Source organism: Oryctolagus cuniculus, chromosome 3 (genome assembly GCF_964237555.1).
Source record: "Oryctolagus cuniculus chromosome 3, mOryCun1.1, whole genome shotgun sequence".
In the NCBI taxonomy this organism is placed as follows: Eukaryota; Metazoa; Chordata; class Mammalia; order Lagomorpha; family Leporidae; genus Oryctolagus; species Oryctolagus cuniculus.
Genome location: NC_091434.1, coordinates 175,170,225 through 175,192,556, shown reverse-complemented (window position 1 = coordinate 175,192,556; position 22,332 = coordinate 175,170,225). Strand labels below are relative to the sequence as shown.

At 42.9% G+C, this 22,332-nt stretch overlaps 1 protein-coding gene across 1 annotated transcript in view; it reads left to right on the top strand.

Moving 5' to 3' along the window:
- The window catches only part of CNTNAP2 (contactin associated protein 2), a 2,389,242-nt gene extending 2,367,155 nt beyond the window's left edge, over positions 1–22,087 (top strand). The window contains exons 23-24 of the mRNA XM_008258071.4: positions 12,609–12,689; positions 16,539–22,087. Coding sequence (XP_008256293.2) covers positions 12,609–12,689; positions 16,539–16,738 — 281 coding nt within the window. The 3' untranslated portion in view covers positions 16,739–22,087. The remainder of the gene's footprint in view (positions 1–12,608; positions 12,690–16,538) is intronic.
- The last annotated feature ends 245 nt before the right edge of the window (positions 22,088–22,332 follow it).

Here is a 22,332-nt window from a genome sequence, read left to right as displayed (position 1 = left end):
TTGCTTGCTTTCAAAGACCCAGCTCTTACATTGTTCTTACATTGTTGGTTTATCCTAACATTTTCGGTTTTCTTTTATCTTGAATTTCTTAAGTTCATAGTTGCTGTCCTTTTTAATTTGAATATTTAATTCTCTTATTTCCTCTACTGATGTGTGTGTGCCCATGGGTGTGCCATCCACTTAAACAGGAATGTGGGCCAAAGTCAACACATCTGAGCTCTTAGCCAAGGCCCTCTCTTCTGACTGCACTTCTGCTGCCCCAGCCCCACCTCCAGGACTGCACCCTGCAGGTGCAGTGTCTGCGCCTGGATGTTTTAACTACTTTTATCTAAGAGACCCAAAAAGAACTCAGAGACGGGCTGAAGTTGCCGCAGACTTGTGTCCAGCAAAGCTGGGAGGCCATGTGCTCTTCCAGGGCTGAGCCATGAGGCAGAAATGATCCAGAAGCAAAGCAGCACGGATGTGGCTGCCCCTGCAGCACTGCACACCTCACTGGCTGCCCCCTTTCCATGAGCTGCGTTCCAGGGGCTCCACATGCCTGCACGGGCGGGGGCTGTCTTCCTCCAAGGGACGAAACACTCAAACTGTTCTGCTATAAAAGGCAGAAGGGGTACGGACATCCAGCCTGGGACGGTTCCTCAGGTCATGGCCTCCTCCCTTCTGTGGATGTCACTTCCTTCCCAGTTCTCCTCCTCCTCTCTCGCCTGACCCCTTACGACAGAATCTGAACTGCATCCAGGTTGGGACCCTGCCCCTCCCACCCCACAGTGCCTGGCACTACACTCAGCGGTGCTTTTTCCCCAGGTCTGTGCCTGGCAATCATTTCGGCATTAGCCTCTGCAGGGTGATACAGCTGTATGTGTTGCCATGGCGACTTCTCTGTGGATGGCAGAAGCACGGACACCCGCAAGCCACAGTATTCATTTCTGTCTGTTTCCTGTGCCACATGGATGCTGTGAGAAGCCCAGGTCACACATGGATGCTGTGAGAAGCCCAGGTCACTGAAGGAAATGTGAGCTCAGTGTTGTCCGAGGACATCTCGCTGCTTGCCTCGATCAGTCCCCTCTCTACTTTTGCCCGCTGCGCCATGTCTTTGGGTATCCTTGTGTGTCACTCAGGCATCTCACAATACCATGTCACAGAGCTGTGGGGCCCCTCGAGGGAGCACCACACCTTCCAAATTACCCAGCATCATTTCTTTCACTGACTCATCATTTCAAAACTATTATCGACATCCAGGGTACAAATTCTTCCCAAAGGAATCCCTGCTGATCAGCACCTGGAAATGCTGGTTCCACCTTAGCTGGCAACCTGGGACCTGTGTCCCTGCCTGAGGCCTCCAAGGCTACAGAAACATCACCCAGATGAAGCTCATGACCCACCAGCACATGCTCTCTAGATGAAAGTCCACACGTAAACACTGCCAACAAATAAACGGTAGATTGCTTCACTCACTCACACATCACCTTGGGTTGGCGGGGCATGCCGCACCTGGACCACTCAGCAAACGTTCCTGATTTGGCTCTGGAGTTTTTCCTGGGAAAAATGGAAAATGCTCTGTAAAAACTTTATTTCCATTTAAACATAAAATTGATTTTAACAAAAATTCATATAATATGGAGTAAAGTTATTTTAAACATAATGAGTTGAATTGCTTTGAAAATTCTTCCTTTTAAAAAGGTTTAAAACGAGTTTTGGTCATTTACTGGGAATTCTTTCAGAGAACTGAAAAAGGATACAGATGAAAATTATCAATTTATAAAATATTTGAATTGCTGAAATGCTTCCAATGCCTGTGTTTTATCCTGACCATAGCTGCGCATGGACATCAGTAGCCATCTTTTAAAGAGAAGAAAACGTTGATCTCAGACAATAAATGCATTCATCCCCTCTGCTGTCTCTGAGTGAGCGCCGCACGCTCACCTGGCTGCACGCCTGGTCCCCAGCCCAAGAGTACCTTTCAGCAGGGTCGGAGCTGTGAAACTATGAGCTACTGTGCCTATAGCACTTTGCTCAGACCTCCACAGACAGCAGCACCATCTAAACACGGGCACAGACACTTCAGACTAGATGATTCTTCCAACAGTTTGAATTTAAACAAAGAATTCCAGTGCTGAAATGTTTTACTGTTTTCCATCACCTTCTAAATAGAAAGCAAACATCTGAAATGTGATCTGCATACCTATAGGTGAAGTCTCTGCTACTCAATACACCTTCCTTTTTCCCCACTTTGTTTGTTTTAGTATGGAATTGTTTGGCCCCCAGGCTGCTAGAGCCAGTTAAATTTATTTCTTCACGCACTGTGGACATGAGTAAGAAGCAGAGCTAGGCAAAAGTGCCTGGCTTTGTGAGAGAAGTTTATCGCATCACCTCCATAATGATGGGAGCCAGCGCCAGGGAGCAAACAAGAGGACGCTCCCGTGGTCAGGGCCCACGTGGGTCGCAAGGCTCCCAGATGACCAGGGGCCACTCCACCCACCAGCAAGCAAGGCCAGTTCTCTTCTGAGATCTCAAATTAATTCAAGAGGAAAAAAGTTCAAAAGATAATGGAAATCTGCTTAGCGGAAGGCTATTATATTCACTTTTCTGAAGTCAGCTGTCTGGAAGAAAAGACACTGTCTTGAGGTTGGAATTATAAATTTTCACTTGCGCTAATGCAGCTGAAAAGAGTATTTCAAAACCAATAGCCCAACTGGGCATTGAGAAAAGACTTAAAATATAGGCAGAATTAATTTTTAAAAGCACATTAGGTTTGCTCACTCCCACCTTCTAGCAGACCACACAGTGGAGCCAGAAGCCATCAGCAGTCTGTGACCTGGGTGTACTCCACACGTCTAAGGCAACCCGCATCGAGACTACTTTCTGAAAACTTGGGAATGCAAAGGGTCCACATCGCACCCTGATGGACCACAGCCACAACTCACACACCTCGCAAACGTTGGCAGAGGCAGTGCAGGTGCAGAGAGGAGCACATTCCTCACGTAAAACCCCAGACAGCGTTTTCTGCACATTGAGATGAAGTTTGCAGCAGAAGAGTAATGCTTCCTTAAGTGCCCTTTTGTATTCACTGTACTCCTTGAAAGACACACGATGATGCAAAAGGACAAGCAGTTATCTCACCGTTCCCCAAGGATTCATCTGGTTCAAGACATTCCCACATAGGAGGAGCGAAGGGAGGCCCTGCGTCCTCCCCTGTTCCCCAAAACTGTGACACAAACAAAACTCATCTCTTGATTGCGTCTTAGGTGATGAACACACAATCTCCATGAAGCTCCCAAACCACAAATCCTGGAAGTCCGCAGCCTTTACTGATACTCAGCTCCCAGTGACGTGTTCTCCGAAGTCCCAAAGACAACGGGTCCAGGGTCTCCACAGTACCTGCACCTATGGAGCCCTGCCAGTCCCTGGCCACTGCCTGGGAGCAACAGTGAAATTCATCAGGCAATGCAATGGCCTGAAAACAGGCACTTGTGCCTTATTCGTTAGGAGGGGTTGCTTCTCCCTTTTCCTACCATGATTTTCTAAAGCCCCATCTCCTTAGAAACTGACGTTATTTCCACAATCCGTGGATGACCAATTCTTGCTGAGACAGCTCTGCTAATAAGGAAACCAGACTCCATGAGCTGGGATCCCTGTATAACAGATCTGTTCAGGTAAATATCCAAGTCTGTGGCCCAGCGCGTCACACAATCCTCGTCAGTTACTCTGCTGTTTTGGGATATTTGACGTGCCGCAGTACGGCCAGGACACTTCAGCATGTCCACCCTGAGCTGGGGAATTCTACTGCCGCACAGTAGCACCCACGCAGGAACATGCAGCAAGGAGACGGGACTTCTTTCCAAAAACCAACCAACAGACTCCAGAGCAATGAACAACCCAGTGTTTTCTTTCTTTGTCTGTTCACTCTCATGTATGGCCTTGCATGCCTCGACAACAATGGCGTAGTGCCAACGTCATATTTCCCCTCCCAGCACACATGCTTCAGAGAACTAGTACTTTTGTTCTGAAGCAGGGAAGTATCCAAGGACATACCTAACATAACCACTTATTATACTGCGTTATGGTTTGTGTTTAAGCTGCTCTTAGTATGAATTAATAATAGACTTCCAGCCTACACTGAAAATACTAAAGAATTATAATCAGAAATTAAAGGATTGCTGCTATTATTGCTTCCAAACATTGAAAAGAAATTGAGCTAAAAGAATGGAACCGTGGGGCCTTCCGTCACAAAGATCATTAGAAGCACAAAACGATTCAGCCAAGGAAAAAAGTTGAGGTTCTCAGAATGCATTATTTCAATTCCCTCTCAGGCACCACATTAAATTAAAACACACACAAGGACAGCTGGAGGTGTGGGTCACCAAGGGTGACTTAAATTCTGTGACCCAGAGGGAGGTATGTACTCAGGCACTCTGGAGCCTACCAGAAATGCAGGCTCCCAAGTGCCCACCCCAACTCCATCAGGATCTGCATTTTAACAAGACTCCAAGTGACCTGCATGCACCTCACCATTCAGAAGCTCTGAACCAGCACACTCAGGAATCAATTTGCTTGCTTTTCCCCAAAGACACATCAGAATGAGACAAGAGGGGGAAGAAAACACCTCTAAAGGTACAGTAATTTTTCAAGACTAAAGGACCCATCATTCAAACCGTGCAGGGACACTTTAGTCGCAACCTCCAAAGCCCTATTTATATAGGAAGTGACAGCAGTCCAGAAAGCGCGCAGTGGACAATGTAGAAAGCAGCAGTTTCCCTCGGACACGGCTTTGATGATTCCTCCCAAACCTGTTACGTTCCCCCAGATCTGGGGCTTCTCCATCCCTGCAGTCTTGCTCACCTCATTTTAAACCTCCTGAAGCAGAGAGGGAAAGAAGTGATGACAAACCTCAACCAAGAGGACTGCGACCTTGTGATGAGTAAAGCACAGCCCCACACAGCGGGGCGCCCTGGCCCTGAGGCTCTCTGACCTTGAATTGTCTGTATCGATTCGTGCTCATCTGAGAACCACGGCAAGAGTCTGGAATGAGGAGTTCCAAGACCTGGTCCTCGTACTCCCGTCGCTGGCACCTCCTAGGCAATGTGGCTTGGACCCAGCCCCCACCCATTCTGCCTCCTCGTCACAGAAAGAGGTGTGGGGCTAAATAATCTATAAAAGCCAGATGTGAGCACCTAGAATCCACAAGTGCTCACATGATCCAACAATAACTTTGACAGCTGATTCATAAAGTTACAGCTAAACATTAACGAAGAACCAGTCCATCTGTCTGAGCAGTAAAGAGACATTTGTCTAACATGAAAATGGACACCATATAGCTTAGTGTTTATTTAGTAGAATACAAAGCCTGGGTATCTGTTGATAATGAGCTATCTGCAATTAATATACCTCTCTCTAGTTTATCAGGCAGAAGTCTGCAACAACAGCCTCGTCCAGGAGCATCAGTGTATCTTTTTCCTAAAAGGCAATGACACAATGCAGAAGTCAGCTTAGACTGACAGGAGGAGGGATTACAATGAAATCAACTGCTCATTCTATTCTTCCTTGTAAAGGCTGGCATGTTTTAAATAGGATGCACAGCAGAGGACGGCAAGGTCATTCATTCTGTTTCTTTTCACCTCATTATCTTTTCTGGTCATTGGATCTTGGACTATCACGCTCATGCCAGCAGTTACCACTTCCTCTAAGAACCTGGAAATGGGGCAGGCATCTGGCCTAGTGCTTAAGACACCTGTGTCTGTGTTCCAGTCCCAGCTCTGTTCACGACACCAGCTTCCCACTACTGCAGTCCCTGGGAGCACAGGTGCCGACTCAAGTAGCTGGATCCTTGCCACCCACATGGGAGACCTGCACTACGTACTCAGCTCCTGACTTGGGTCCAGCCAAGTTCCAGCTGTTGCAGGCATTGGAATAGGGAACCAGTAAATGGGATCTCTCTCTCTCTCTCTCTCTGCCTCTCAAATATTTGTTTTAAAAAACTGAAGATGTACAGCTTGTTTTGTTTCTTAAGTCACAGGCCAAAAATTCATATCCCTTTCTCATTGGAAATCAGAAATTCTAGCCGCCTGGCTTTCTTCAGAAACTGAGGCGAGGGTACGGATGCAAACCGAGACTCAGGATCACAGAAGCGCAGGCTGCGTCCTGTCTGCTGGACAGAACCCTGCTGCTCCAGAGAAGTCTCAGTCTCCACCAGTGACCTTATATCTTCAGCTTCTTAGTCAGTCACCATTTGTTTTCAGATCTATGTATGAAATACCAGTCAAAAGTGAAGGCTAAAACAAATTATTTGAGAACATTATTTTCTTCTGTGAACCTCAGATTTGAAAAGAAATTAAAGTGAAAATGAAACAAAGAAGCCAGAAGGACAGAGCATATATAAATCGTCTACCCCAGACTCTGCTGCAAAATAATGTTGTATTTAAATTAAATTAATAGCAGCAGTTTCGTTGAAGTGTCTCAAATTATCATTTAGATGCTGAAGCTCTAGTGGTTTCCATGGAGATCTTTTCTCTAGGAGATGTCAGATCCCATCTGATTTTTTTTGTCTCTAATAGAGGACAACCTGAGGCTTTTCATGCCTTTCATTTCGAAGGGGAACAGGGGAGGGGGATGGATTATGTTAGATAATCTTGATTGACTCTCATATGGACTGAAATGTACTTTATTTACAATTGGTTTCTGAGCCTAAAATCTACAATTTTACATATTTTGAAATTTCGTTAAATGAGAATCACAATCATCAAATTTAGTTTCTGTCATTAACCTACCTACTCAATGGGACAGACGAGCAATTGGATGCTAAAGAACTCAAATCTCTTTTGAATATTCTGTTCTTAAAAGTGTCTGGTTAATCAGTTTCTAGTACTTAAGCACCTGCCTTGAAGCCTCTATTTTTCACATTCTGTGCATGCAATCAAAAATTATAATCTGACAGTAATGATCTAAAGCACAACTGGCACTATCCAGGCTTCTTGAGTGCTTTTATAATAGTGGTGGCCATCTTCTCTGTGCTGTTTTGGCCCTAAAGGGATTCGTAGCAGTTACCAAGGCAATGGGATGTCTGTACTCCTCCTCTATCAGTTCAGGTTTCCTGGTTTACCCATATTGCTCGATGGATGCTGCCATCATGCAGAGTTAGCCTTTGTCAGCTAAGTGTCTCACACGTGCACACAGAAGCCTTCCCACATTGTTGCCCTCCTCTCACTGTCCTCCAACCATAGGGAAAACAAATGGGCTAACTTGGTGGATTGCCTTAGACCATCCAGTGATGGTGACCACTGCTAGCACCAGTGTGGACTGATGCCTTCTCACCACAGACAGCCCGGTTTAGTTTTAGGTGGTTTCTGGAACCAGCTTCCTGGGTTCAACTCCTGGCTATCCTATGACCTGGCCATATAACCTAAAGCACAGGTATATTCATCCAATTTTGTAGGAATAAAACAATCTCAGGAGGTTCACATGAGGAATAAGACAGTGGATAGATAGAACACTGCCTGACTTGCATTGTTTCCCAAACAGCATGTTCCTGAAATTTGAAATTCATGTTAACTTACTTTTAAAACTCCTCCAAAGAAGAAAAGTATTTCTAGATTGGTTACACCACAACTAACTACTTGATATTCTGCATTTGTCCAATTTTGCCTTTGAAAGTTGCTCCATGCTCACAGTATCTCAAGTATGAACTGGGGTCTTAAGAGTTTTATGTGAGAGGAAACTATAGTCTAATTGATGACTCATTCCATGTAGCCCTAGAATTCAGGAAATCCATCATATATGAACAACCTCTATGGTGATTTAGGGCCATTTTGTTTAATGTTGGAATCTAGGACTTGTCACTGGCACAAAAGGGTCCCAGCTGTCTCAGCTGCTAAGAGAACCTGCCAGCACATAGATTCAGGGATGCTAATTAGATTTTTGTAATAAAACCTTTCATGAACACAGTACAGAGAGCAAAACACCTCTAGAAGGGGAATAGAACACTTATATTGTCTATTCTATTTCTGGGGAAGGAAAGTATGCTTTTGTTTACCTTCTTCCATCCATGTCCCTTCAGTGTTCATTATGAGAAGCAACCTCCTCGAGGCCTGACCTTACAAAGTAGGTTTGTTTGTTATTATTTCCTTTTCAATATAAAAAAGAGAAAGGGGAAAAGCAAAACTGCATCAGGGGCTGGCGCCGCGGCTCAACAGGCTAATCCTCCACCTAGCGGCGCCGGCACACCGGGTTCTAGTCTTGGTCAGGGCGCCGGATTCTGTCCCGGTTGCCCCCCTTCCAGGCCAGCTCTCTGCTGTGGCCAGGGAGTGCAGTGGAGGATGGCCCAAGTGCTTGGGCCCTGCACCCCGTGGGAGACCAGGAGAAGCACCTGGCTCCTGCCTTCAGATCAGCGCGGTGCGCCGGCCGCAGCGTGCCAGCCATGGCGGCCATTGGAGGGTGAACCAACGGCAAAAAGGAAGACCTTTCTCTCTCTCTCTCTCTCTCTCTCTCTCTCTCTCTTACTATCCACTCTGCCTGTCAAAAAAAATAAAAAAAAATAAAAATAAAAAAAAACTGCACCAGTAGTAGGTTCTCAAACTGCTTCTCCCGTGAAAGACAAAGACAATGGAGGGGAAGGATGTCTGTGTTCAAGTGTGAATGTGAGTGATCGGAATATGTTTGGGAACCTAGAAGGTGTCTGCCTTCACTGAGGGCGAGCAGAGAGTACAGCCAGGCTCTGAAGCCTCCTCTGGGTTGCTGACTGACAAAGCTCCTGGGAGAAGAATCCCCCTTCATCAGTTCTTCCAGCACTGTGCCCTGCCTGGTCTACGCTGGGTAGAGAAGTGGGAGGGAACTAATCTCTGGGTGATACAAAGGAAACACAGTCTGTGGGGCTGACTGGACAGATCAGAAGGTTGTGTACGAGGGATATACCAGAAATACATGCACTTCTGAGAGACCCTAAAAAGTCAAAGCTAGGCTGGCACCACACTTTGGGGGTTATCCTCATGTAGAGTCATTTGACAATCCAGAAGAAAAGTATATTAATATAGTTTTGCTTATTTCATGCAAGTATGGTTTGAGATTGTTAATATCAAATCTATTCTGAACTAATACTCCAACCTTGGACCCACTCAACAATGTTTTCTAAAAGATGAGGGTACTTCATGGAAAATAGAATTAAAAGATAAATCTATTTTGGGGCTGGCATTATGGCCAAGCAGAGAAAGCCTCTACCTATGATGCCAGCATCCCCTGTTGAAGTGTTGGCTCTGGTCCTGTCTTCCGTCACTCTGCCATTCGAATAAATAAATCTTGAAAAAAAATTTAAAGTCCTTGCAAAATTTAATAATACACATTTTCCTTGAACTTTCTGAATACCCCTCGTGCCCCATCACTCTGCCTTTCTTGATACTCCAGCATCATTAAAATTGCTCAGCTCTGTAAGAAAACTGGATGGGAGTCATATGGATGTTAGCAGAATAGAACGTGTGCCATGAATGAGTTTTTAAAAATTTATTGATTTTCACTTTATATGAAAGGCAGAAAGAGACAGAAATCATCTATTTACTTGTTCACTTCCCCAAATGTCCATTACAACTAGGTTTAGGCAGGCCCAAGTCAGGAGCCCACAACGCAATCAGGGCCTCCCATAGGGAGTACTGTGCCATCCCCTGCTGCCTCCCGGGGCGCACATGGACAGGCAACTGAATCAGAAGTGGAGGATTCAGGACTCAAACCAGGCACTCAGAAACGGGCTGTGGGAATCCCAACAGCAATGGTAACCTGTGCACCACAACCTCCAGCCCCATGGAACAGCTCCGTCATCCACATCGCAATCTTGTGTAGTTGTCTCTCCGTGGTACCAGGAAAAAGTTACAATTAACTATCTATCAAAATAGTAGTTTCTCTGACTGCCAAAATCAAATGGCTTTGCCTCAAAGGAGCACGGACATGCATCAGGATGACTGTTTAAATTATAAATAAGAACATGAAAATAGAAATGTCACACACACATACATACACACACACCAGAATTCTGTCCTTGAATTTCATGAGACTTTCTGGTGATCTGAGGGTTTTTACTAATAGTTTTCTAACAGTAACCAAAATTTGGTGGACTAGGAACCATTAATATCTTTTCTGTAGTTAATATGTTCGTGTCCTTTAATGGGAAGAATAAGAGTGTTATCTTGCTTTAAGGGTTTGGTTGACAGTAAGCCGCTGACTTTAAAATTTTACCTGTATGGAACACGTTATTAGAAGCAGCTACACAAATGTTGACACATCCTTAATCCACTGATTTTCAGGATGCCACTCAACATTCACTTGGCCCTTGCCACTGCATTATTAGTCACTGAAACAGCAAACATAATTAAGATTGGGCCCTGCCTTTATGAGGATGACTACTGTGTAAGGAGAGACAAGAATTAAGATGGGGGGTGGGGGGAGGCTGGCGCTGTAGCATGGCAGGGTAAGCCTACGCCTGCAGTGCCAGCATACCATATGGGTGCTGGTTCGAGACCTGGCTGCTCTACTTCCAATCCAGCTCCCTGTTAATTGCCTGGGAAAGCAGTGGAAGATGGCCCAAGTGCTTGGGCCCCTGCCTCCATGTGGGAGACCTGGAAGAAGCTCCTGGCTTCAGCTGGGTCCAGCTCCAGCCATTGTAGTCATTTGGGGAGTAAACCAGCAGATGGAAGACCTCTGTCTTTGTCTCTCCCTCTCTGTGTATGTAACTCTTACTCTCAAATAAAATAAATCTTCTTTAAAAAAATTAAGAGTTGGGGCTGGTGTTGTGGTGCAGGTTAAGCCACCACATGCAACCAAATGGGCACCAGTTTGAGTCCTAACTGCTCCACTTCTGATCCAGCTCCCTGATAATGCACCCAGGAAAGCAGCAGAAAATGGCCCAAGTATGTGTGACCCTATCACCAACGTGGGAGACCTGTATGGAGTTCCAGGTTTCTGACCTTAGCCTGCCCCAGCCCCAGCCGTTGTGGCAACTGAACCAGCAGATGGGAGTCTTCTCTCCTTCTCCCCTTGCGCCATCACTCTGCCTTTCAAAGAAATAAATCTCATATAAAACATTATGATTATACCTATTGAAAAGAGAACCAGCTACTTAGCCTGAGGTGGCGAAGGATACCTTCAGAAAAGAGGTAAGATATGATGGACAAAGAAAGGAAAAGTAAACCAGATGTCCAGAGAGCATCTCAATTAGCAAAATCATGCCAAGCTGAAGCACTAGGAATCCATGTGCCCAGAATGCTGAGTTAAAAAGGTGGTCCATAAGGGAAGACAGAAGAGACATTCAGCCCAAGGGAGACCTTCCTCCCCAAGCCAAGAGTTCACATTTAGACCAAAGGCAATCCTGGAATATTTCCCAATGTTATCCTCCAGCTCTTGTCATTCTCCTGGAGTTATCTCAGGTCACCACTTCTCCCACTTCCACAGCTTCCACTATTGTCATATTGATAGCCTCAGGGGAATGGGGGAGAGGCCTCCCATTAGCTCTAAGCACCTGTGTTTTTCTGCAGTTTTGTGGCCAAGGATGCAATGATAGGTAGATTTTAGAACACAGAGAAACCATGCTTAACCTACCAGTCATATGACCTTTGTAACTCTGACTTTCAAATAAATCAGTCTTAAAAAAGAATAGATTCAACTTTGTGTACTGACAGAATCCATAATCTCCTTTTTTGGATGCTACATTTCCATGATAATATAAAGAGAAAGGACTGTATTCATTTTTTTTTCATTATCTTGAAGATTCTTAGAAGCTTCTAGCTTGAAAATAAATTAGAAAACTTGGAGCTTAACAAGGTCCTCCCGAATCATACCACCACCCTATTTCAGTGCTGTGTACACATTTAATTATCCCAAAGCACCACTCTGAAAATATTCCGTACACTGAACTGGTGCTGCCAGCCAGCAGCAGTAGCTCTGGTTGGTCTGCTTCTGTCAGGTTGACCTTAACTTCGCAAAGAGAAGTCCAACACACTTGAAGTCATTTGAGTTGAAGTACCTTTCATGAGTTATATAAGAAAGACCTGCGGATTTGCCTTTTGGGTACATTTATTTTAGCAAAACGTCTAAATTTGATACAACTGATTGTTATTTTCTGTGATAGGGAAAGAAATAGAAAATTTATAAGACTGCTAATAAGTCTTCTCAACTGTTCTAAAACACTGTCCCCTTTCAAATTCCTGAAGTATACGGTATTCTATTAAAGCATGTAAAATACCAGGTTCACAAAATGATCACTTTTTCAACTACTGCTGTCAGCGGCAAAGGGCTTATGTACAAATATATCCAGTGCCACCAGCTGAGAATGGACAAAGGTGAAGGGGAGGCGCATTCCAGTTAGTGGAACTGCAGGTCAGCTCGTGGAGTTCTAGAATTCTCTACGACTCCTCCAAATGAGCAACAGTGTTTGGCCAGGCCTCCTGCAAAGAGGAATGGCCGGAATGAGGACAGAGGAGTCTGCGTTTCCTTATGGGAAACAATGGTAACGTGGGTCCATCCACAAATGGAGATTTCATTTAGAAAAAGCAGCGAAGAACTGTTTGAAGAAATAGGTATCAGATTGCTTGAGATCGATGGTCTATTTACTTGACTCCTCATTTCTTTCTGTGCAGCCAGTGCTGATTTTCCATACAATCCAGGACAAGGGCAAGCTATAAGAAACGGCGTCAACAGAAACTCAGCTATCATTGGAGGTAAGTGATGCACACAACAAGCTTTCCCATGGCTCCCCACCTGTAGAAGGTGATTCTTTTCAGTACCATGATAGTCTAGGACAAAAAAGTCAAATAGATGCTTATATCATGCATTTTGCTGTTTTAATACAGCATCAGATTATGAAGTACATGGAAGGAACAGTGGTAAATTTAACCTGGTTACTCTTAATGCTGGTTCTTAAAAAAAAAAAGAAAAAAAGAATGGTAGTGGTAAGCTAAGCAAGCAAGGTCTGAATATGCCAGTAGGCAGCAGTGACAATAGCCGGGACATTTCTTTATCACTCCCTATCTTCTTCACTCTCATTCTCTTGCATCCTAAGTGATCCAGGTTAGTATAAACTGGGAAGGGGGTTCAGATTCTCCCATCCCACAGCAGATACTGGATTCAGTATCCAGCTCCTACTCCTGTCTCAGGCTTCCTGCTAATGCAGACCTTGGAGGGCAGTGGTGAAAACTCACTGCTTGAGTTCTTGCCATCCACACGGGAGACCTACATTGAGTTCCAGGCATCATCCCAGCCCAGTCCTTCACTGCAGGCATTTGGAGAGTTAATCAGTGAATGGAAGCGCTAGAGATCTGCATGTCTATCTCCCTGTCTCTCATTCCTGTCACTCTGCCTCTCAAATAATTTTAATTATTTTAAATGAGAAGGAATTTGAAGCCTGGTTTCAGTTATCTTAATAAAAATTATCCGACAATAAACCAGAATATCTAAAATATTCCAGGCTTTTCTTCTCACCATGGACAACTGCAGGATAATCGGACTCTGCTAGCGTCATCCCTCATTTGGGATAATGCTAGCCTTGTTGCCCACTGCCTAGTCTCCCTGTTCCTTCGGTCTCTCATTCCAGGAAGTCCTTTCCTCCCTAACTACATACAGCTAATACTGTAAACATCTCAAGGGTTTTAAACTCTGCCAACCAACATGGCTTAGACAGTAAAATTCTTTTCCACAAGACGAAGGTAGATACCCACAAATGAACTTCAAAAAGTTTGTGAAACAATAGAATCAAAAGATAAGCTTATTTTGCAAATGTTTTTAAATCCATGCATATAAGAAGCTTATGGAAAACATGTATTATGAAAAAAACTATACATTGATTTCCAAATTTTTGCACCAAAAGTCTTTTATTTTTCACAAAAATTTTTCAAGTACCTTTACATGAGTATAAAATTAGTATATATTCAGAATGGGGCTTAAATCACATTGTCCAAAGTTCTGGTATATTCTTGTCAAGCTCCCTATCATTGCTGCTTTTTGCTGTAAAGTCAACTTTATTGAAGAATATTGTGCAGTGACCTTGACAAATGTATTCACTCATAACCACCACAAGAAACAGAACATTTCCATCCCTCTCAATGCTCTCTCAAGTCTTCATAGTAAAATCCTTCCCTTGTCCCACTCCCAGCCAAGGCAACTGCTGATTTGATCTCGCTATAGATTCATTTTTGCTTTTAGAATTTGTTACCTGGAAGCCTGTAGTCCATAGTCTACGGTACCTTATTTCCTTCACTCAGTGTAACACTGCTGAGATCTGTGCACACTGATACATGTCTCAATAGGCCATTTATTTTTATTGCCAAGTTGTTTCATGGAATGAGTGTACTGTAATTTGTTTTACCCACTTACCTATTGATAAATGCTTGGTGTGTTTCCAGATTTGAGCTATTATGAATAAAGCTACTATGAATATTCTTGTATAAGTCTTACAAGTGTACCTTCTCTTTAGTAATTTCCAGCCATGCAATTCCTGTTAATATAGAAAATTGATATTTAAAAGAAACTGCCATACAAGTTTCCAAAATGATTAAAACTTTTACAGTCCCATGATGAATGTCTGAGAGGCCAATTTATTCCAGATATTTCTAACACTTGGAATAGTCAATTGCCTTAATTTTAGCCACTTGAGTGGATCAATAATGGTATCTCCATGGTTTTTATGTGCAATCATCCAATTACTAGAAACACTAAGCATCTTATGTTTCCTCTGATTTTACTATCAGGATAATGCTTGCCCATAAAATGAGCTGAGTAGTGGGTTTTCTTCCTCTAAGACAGACAAGTAAAGGATTAGTAGTATTCTCTTAGGCTAAATTTGTTAATAGTGCAATTCAAGCCTTGTAAATTGTTACTGATTTTCAGTTTAATTGTTCTATCAGTTATTGACAGAAGAGTATGAAATCTCCAAGTATAATTGTGAATTGGTCTAATTCAGCCAATTCACATCACTTTTTGCTTCAATTTGTAGTACTGTTGAAGATAGATAATATACATATATATATATATATCTCATAATGTAACTGTTATGTCTTCTTGATGAATTTACCCTTCTGTCATTATCACTGTATACTGCCTCCTTGTTATAACTACTCCAGTTATGATTAGTGTTTGTTTCACTCATTTACTTTTGTTTCTTTAATGTTTGTCTTATAATCATCATATAGTTGGTTACTCTTATCTACTCTGTCTCTCCTTTTAAATTGAAGTTTTTTAATTTTTTTAAAGATTTTATATGAGCGCCTGTTTGAGTCCCAGCTGCTCCACTTCTGATCCAGCTCCCTGCTAATGCACCTGGGAAAGCAGCAGAGGATGGTCCAAGTTCTTGGGCCCCTGCATCCATGTGTGAGACCCAGAAGCTCCTAGCTCCTAGCTCCAGATTGGCTCAGCTTCGACACTTGCAGCTGTTTGGGGAGTGAATCAGCAGATGGAAAGACCAACCTCTCTATCAAATAAATAAAATAAATCTTAAGAAACAAAAAAGATTTGACAGAGTTGCAGTGACAGGAAGAGACAGAGAGATCTTCCATCCACTGGTTCACTCCCCAGACAACCACAAAGGCTTCCTCCAGTTCTCCCACGTGGGTGCAGGGACCCAAGGACTGGGGCCATCTGCTGCTCCTTTCCCAGGGGCATTAGCAAGGAGCTGGATTGGAAGTAGAGCATCCAGGACTTGAACTGACACCTACATGGGATACAGGCATTGCATGCTTTGTCTATTACACCACAACACCAGCCCCTAATCAGAGGATTTCTATCCATTATATGTGCTTAGACCTGCCCTAATCTGTATTGTTCCATCCGGTAATGTTTTTCACAAGTCCTCTTTGGTTTCATTTTTAAACTTCCATTGTTATTCTGTTTCCCTTCAAATCTCTAAACATATTTATAGCAGCTATTTTCATGTCCTTATCTGCTCATTCCATTATCTCTGTCACTTCTGGATATCCTTCTAATTGACTGACTTTCCCTCCAGTTGGGTGACATTTTTCCCATCTTTGTTTCTTTGCATGTTTGGTTATTTCTTGTTAGATGCCAGACATTATCAATGTTACACTGGGTTTTTTGGTATTATTGCTTTCCTTGAGAAGTACTGAAGTTTGCTTTGGCAGGCCATTAAGTTTCTCACCACTTGATATTTTTTAGTCTCATTTTAAAGCTTTTTAGGGGTAGATTGAGGGTAGCCTTTACTTTCATCCTGTTTTAGCGAAGCACCTGCAGTACAACTCTTCTAGAGCCTGTACTGAATGCCCTAGTTGTTCAATGCAGTCTCCACTATCATCTGTTGGAACGTGAACATCTCCTAGCCCTGTGTTGTTCTGGGAATTTTTCTACTTAATATTGGTCTTTACCTGACTTTGTGGAATTTTACCATCTACATACACTCGTGCCAGAAACAGAAGTCTGACTGCATTTTTGTCATTGTTGTCTTGGAGTTTGTCTTACATAGAGAGCAAGGTTTCAGAGAACTGTGGTCAGTGGGCAGGAAGTGTTGGGGGAATAGTCTAAGTTTTTTTTTTTTTAACCTCTGGCACTTCTGTCTCCACCAGGGGTCATTGCTGTGGTGATTTTCACCATCCTGTGCACCTTGGTCTTCCTCATTCGGTACATGTTTCGTCACAAGGGCACCTACCACACCAATGAAGCGAAGGGAGCAGAGTCCGCAGAGAGCGCAGATGCTGCCATCATGAACAACGACCCCAACTTCACAGAGACCATTGATGAAAGCAAAAAGGAGTGGCTCATTTGAGGGGCGGCTTATTTGGCTATGGGCTAGGGAGGGGGGAACGCTGAGGGAGGAGGGAAAGGGACAATAGCACCCTGCTTCATATTCTTGAGCACATCCTTAAAATATCAGCACAAGCTGGGGAGGCAAGCAACAGAATATTCTTGAGACTGATCACCATACACAAAAAAACTTTTTAATATTTCTTTATAGCCAAGTTTCCCCTTCTATATCAAAACAAAATAATACAAAAACTGCTTTTAGAGTTTAAGCAATGGTTGAAATTTGTAGGTAATACCTGTCTTATTTTGTGTGTGCTTAGAGGTGTTCTAAAAACCCGTGGTAACAGGGCAAGTTTTCTACATTTTTAAGAGCCCTTAGGATGTGGATATTTTTTCTTGAGAAAAGCCGATGCACATACGTATGGCCTCCAACATTCTCTTCCTTTTGCATATAGTCAACTTTTAATGGGCTATTGTAGTAACTACTTCGTGTTCATATGATATTTCTTTTGATGTTCTATAAACTGGAAAAAGAGAGGGGCAAAAAGAACCTGTTTGCCAGTTTTCAAAGAGGTCTCAATCCGTGCTGGCTGAGGGTTCCTGCCTGATACCAGCAGTTGAAAGAGAGAGTGTGTCACACCTGTGTGTGACAACATCCTCAACACAAGTGGAGAGAAGCGCGAAAAAGCCAGGGAAAGTAGTGTACAGTGGGATTGTTGGTTTTATTTTTCATTGAATTCTACAGATAATATTGTTCCATGTATGTAGTCTTAGACTTACTCAATATCTGTAACTATCAACTATAATACTGTGGTAACCAGCTGTTACAAAAGACTTTTCCTCTGTTTTACTTGCAACATACTGGACTACATTATATGTGTATATGCACCTCCATGGAGAATTAGAGCCAGATGTTATGATTTGTTTGCTGTTTCTTTTTATAGTCGTAGCAAAACTATGGACACTTTCTAATGAATGCATAACCTAGTTGTTTTTATTTTGTTTTAAATTCCAAATTTTTACGTCCCTGTAACAAAGTCCTACCAGGGACATAATAAAGTCACGTTATTGCCCCTACTCTGGAATCATATGGAAAACACTGCCATATTTTAAATCAACTTCTCCACGTGTTGTTCCATCCAAAACAGACACTGCCGTGATTCAGGGATCTTCAATAGACACATTTGAACCTCAAGTTCATCTCAAACCTGGTAACTGATTGTTGCTTCTCAGAGAATGGACATGTCTAGTTAATCACACCTCTTAGCTTAAACAGGAACCTTGATCAACAAATAAGTCATTTATTCCAACAAATAAGTCATTGATTTTTAAAGAATAGACTTTGTGTAAACAAATGGGGACAGTGTTCCCTATTGGAGCATCCCAAAACATTAAGTTTGTTTATTAAAAAGAGATTACATCAACATTACTTCTAGAATGACTACCATTATGACCACTATACTTGATGCCTCTTATTTGATAAGAATTTTTAGGCTCCAAATTTCAGGAAGTGAGTATGAACTCCCCTTCCTTCTCCTATAGGGAGATGAGATTAAAAAGATATGAAAGCTTCATGAAATTGGAATTCTATTTGTGAGAACTGTGTACACATACTATCCAAGATTCTCAGCATGCCTAACTTATTGAGGATCTCAATTTCTTGAGCAATGGCAAACATCATCCCAAGCTGCCAATGGCCCATTGCGACAGTGCATGACACATCCCAAAGGAAACGTCAGACCAGGTCCTCTCCATTGAGGTCAAGGGAACAGAACAAAAGGAGTCTGATACCTTTACAAATGCTGGCTGACCTCGGGCTCTCATGAACACCCTTACTTTAAACACGCTTTGGTTATTCTTCCATTCAATACCTCTAAAAAGGCAAAATATTTAATATGACAAAACTATCAAAAAAATGTAGGATTCACAAATGACTCACAGAAAGCAAAGACTACGACTCTCACAGCAAAGCCATATAGACACAGAAAGCAAAGCAAGATGACTATCACTAAGGGTTCTTTTAAGCATTGTCAAATTGGAGAGGCAAATATTAAAAATTATGATTTAGATGTGGCTCCGATTTTTCAAACCTAGTTTGCCAGTATTATTTTGCACATAACAAATGATGATGCCAGATAGAAATTTATCATTTCTTGAATTTCTCATGATAGCCTTAGCCTTGATGCATTATCCCAACACGTTTCCTTTCTTCCCCAAATGATTACAGGATTAAAACTACCAAAGCACAGCCGCTGACACTAAAATGTTCTCATCCTTTTTCTTCCCTCTACTCTTGCCTCCTCCCTGCCACAACAGGTGAGAAGTAAGCTTCCACTTTTCTTTCATCATTTTTCATATCTGGGGCCCATGGTCAGCAGTGATCCCACATCACCGTCAATTAAGACAGAGAGGTCTGACATCCCCTTTTCCCCTAAGAAGGTTACAACGTGGCCAGCAGAACAAGACACAAAAAGAGGGATTAGACAGGAAGTAACTAAGTGCCAAATGAGTGCTGGAAATCTTGGTCTGCCAACTGGGATTATGGGCTTCACCAACGTTCCTCTACCTGTTTATCCAGGCCCTACCTACTACATCCTAAATGCTAAATAATTTATGCAAACAAGAAGGAATAACTTTTCCCCTGCTCCCTCCTCCAACGGCAGGGCGCAATCAGCCTCGGTAGCCATGACGTTATTATCCAAGCTCCATGCCTAAACATGCTTTGTCATTCATACCCCACAAATCGTGACATCCTACATCCAAATACATTATCAAGCAAGCACAGAAAGTGACTGGTAGCCCCTTGAAATAAGAAGAGTAAATTAAAAAATAAAACAACAAAATCCTGGAGGCTACTTTAAGCCTTAAGGAATGCCGGTGGCCAATTGAGTTTTTTTTTTTTTTTGTGCAGGAAGAATTCTCTGCACATAAAACAAACATCAGAAGACCTCTCTTTGTCTCTCCCTAACTCTGCCTTTCAAAACAACAAAAAACAAAAAACAAACAACAAACATCTGTGTTCCTAGAAGCAGGGAGTAGAGGACTTGAAACACGAAATGAGTGCCATTATAAACATTCAAAATAGCATATTTCCTAGAGCTCAAGGAAAGCAGCTCAGGAGGTAGTCATTTTATTGTGAAGTATTAAGAAGCACCAGAAAATAGCTTAAGAATTTCCCCTAGTGCCGGCGCCGCAGCTCAATAGGCTAATCCTCCACCTTGCGGCGCCGGCACACCGGGTTCTAGTCCCGGTCGGGGCGCCGGATTCTGTCCCGGTTGCCCCTCTTCCAGGCCAGCTCTCTGCTGTGGCCTGGGAGTGCAGTGGAGGATGGCCCAGGTGCTTGGGCCCTGCACCCACATGGGAAACCAGGAGAAGCACCTGGCTCCTGCCATCGGATCAGCACGGTGCACCGGCCGCAGCGGCCATTGGAGGGTGAACCAACGGCAAAGGAAGACCTTTCTCTCTGCCTGTCAAAAAAAAAAAAAAAAAAGAATTTCCCCTAGTGGCTTTCAACCAACTGCTCCAAAAAGAGAGAGAGAGAAAGAGAGAGAGACAGCGAGAGCGAGAGAGACAAACTTATGTCAAAGTATTCATTGAAAGTTGATAACAAAGCTTTGTCAGCAAACTTCCTATTGCTCTGCATTTGACCAGAAGGAAACTTTTACTAACAAGAGCAGGAATTCAGAAGCACCAGAAAAAACACTGGCACAAGCCAAAGGGTAGCTCTTCATGGTATTGTTGAACATTTGTTGGGCAGCCATTCCAAGGAAAAGCACGCAGCTACCGGACATGAAAACCCAAGTGTTTGGGTACTGCCAGAAGAAAAATTTAATTCCTTCTATGATACAGTCCTTTCTTTTCTCCATACCATATTGTTCTCTTGGGGTGTGACCATTTGATGAGCCCTTTAAATCTCAAAAAATTAACACTCAATTTGAATCTCTTAATACTTTCCCTTTCACCATCTTGTTAATAAGTAATTTTCAAAAAAAAAAAAAGCTACATTTATTAAACTGAATTCCAGTTTGCCAGCCACCAATAGGTCCGAATTTGCTAGTCTCTGTACAATCAGCTGATCCTGAAATAGGTGAGAAATGAACAGTAACAGGGCACCCAGCTGATTTGGGCTAAAAACCAATGGGCACCTCTTTTACAGGATGTTTTCATGAGTGGGCCCCAAGAGTCATTTACAGAGTCTTAACCCTTGCTCTCTCTCCCAGAATCGCCAGGTGACCTTGGTCAAGCCTCTGTTCCTCTTTGCCTGGTACTTAGAATCAAGGTGTGCCATCTACTTTGTAAGATGCTTGGGCTTGGGAGTTGTCACTGATTCTTGACTGCAGAATACTTTGAACAAGTGGAGCCCAGTGGAAGACTTACTCCATGGCTGTGGGCATAAGTCACATCCAAAGGGACAGTGAGGCCACGACCCGGAACACGGAGACTTGAGGCTGTATAGCTGCTAGACTATGAATCAAGTACCTGCGTGGAGCGAGCTTGTCAATTTGAGGAGATGGAACACAGCCAGAGGCAGAGCAATCAGAAATTTTTATGCCCAAAGCCCCACATTCCCATCTGGATGTGACTTATAACTCACCTTACCTATTCTCACACGTTTCGCAATGCGATCAGGCTGGCTTGTAAATCAGCCAACACAGAAGGCAAACGCGCACCACTCCTGTGTGGCCTGGTGACTTAGGGCCTACACCATGCTGACTCTGCATGGCAATGCTGCAAACGTTACTAAGGACCATTTCTCTCACAGCAGCTATTTTTTAAATATGAGTGGTATATGCAGCTCATTGACACTGAAATGGGGAGCTCTTGTTGGCAAACGAGTTCATCTCCCATTGAGCAAAGACTGTAAGAAGGTAATAAAGACATAAACGGACACATGTATGAATATACAAGTCACACTTACAAGTTTATTTTCTAGATGAAAACATGCTGTAGGAACAGGTCTACTAAGGCAGTCTGCACCGTTTCCAAGTCTGTTTATTTACAGTCACTGCTGGTTTCTGATAGGGCTGTGGAAAATAAAGACCCCTCTCAGGCCAGGAAACAGTGCTAGACGTTACTGATTCCAAGTTTTGTTTGGTCAGCTTTTCAATTTGTTTAGGTGGGCCTGGTAACTGCAGAGGTTAGAGTTGTGAAGAGCTGGACAAAATATTCTTTCTGTAAGATCAATTAGGATTCCATCCTTGGGAAATAAAAATTTCACTCTCTAAAAGCAACAGCATGTAAACTAGAATGAAAGAAGGAAATTATGTATGTATGCCTAATATTCTTTGTGAATGTCTTTCATTTAACTGAAATTATATTAGAAGCCAGATTGATAAATAAAAAATTCAAAATAGTTTTAATTATCCTAAAAGTGATTCTTTGTTGTTTCATACCACTCCATTTCCGACCTTTGGCCAATGTCAGTTCCCAGCACTAAAGCATACATCAGGTGGGAATATAATGTTTTCCAAAGCTGTGGCAATACAATCCCTCCTCAAAGAAAGGTCTTATTTGGATACATCTATGGTTAATCTTCTTTTCCTACATAACTCTCCCTACCACCCCATTTTTCTTAAAGTAGTTTAATGGATATTGACTCCACATCTTGGATTAATT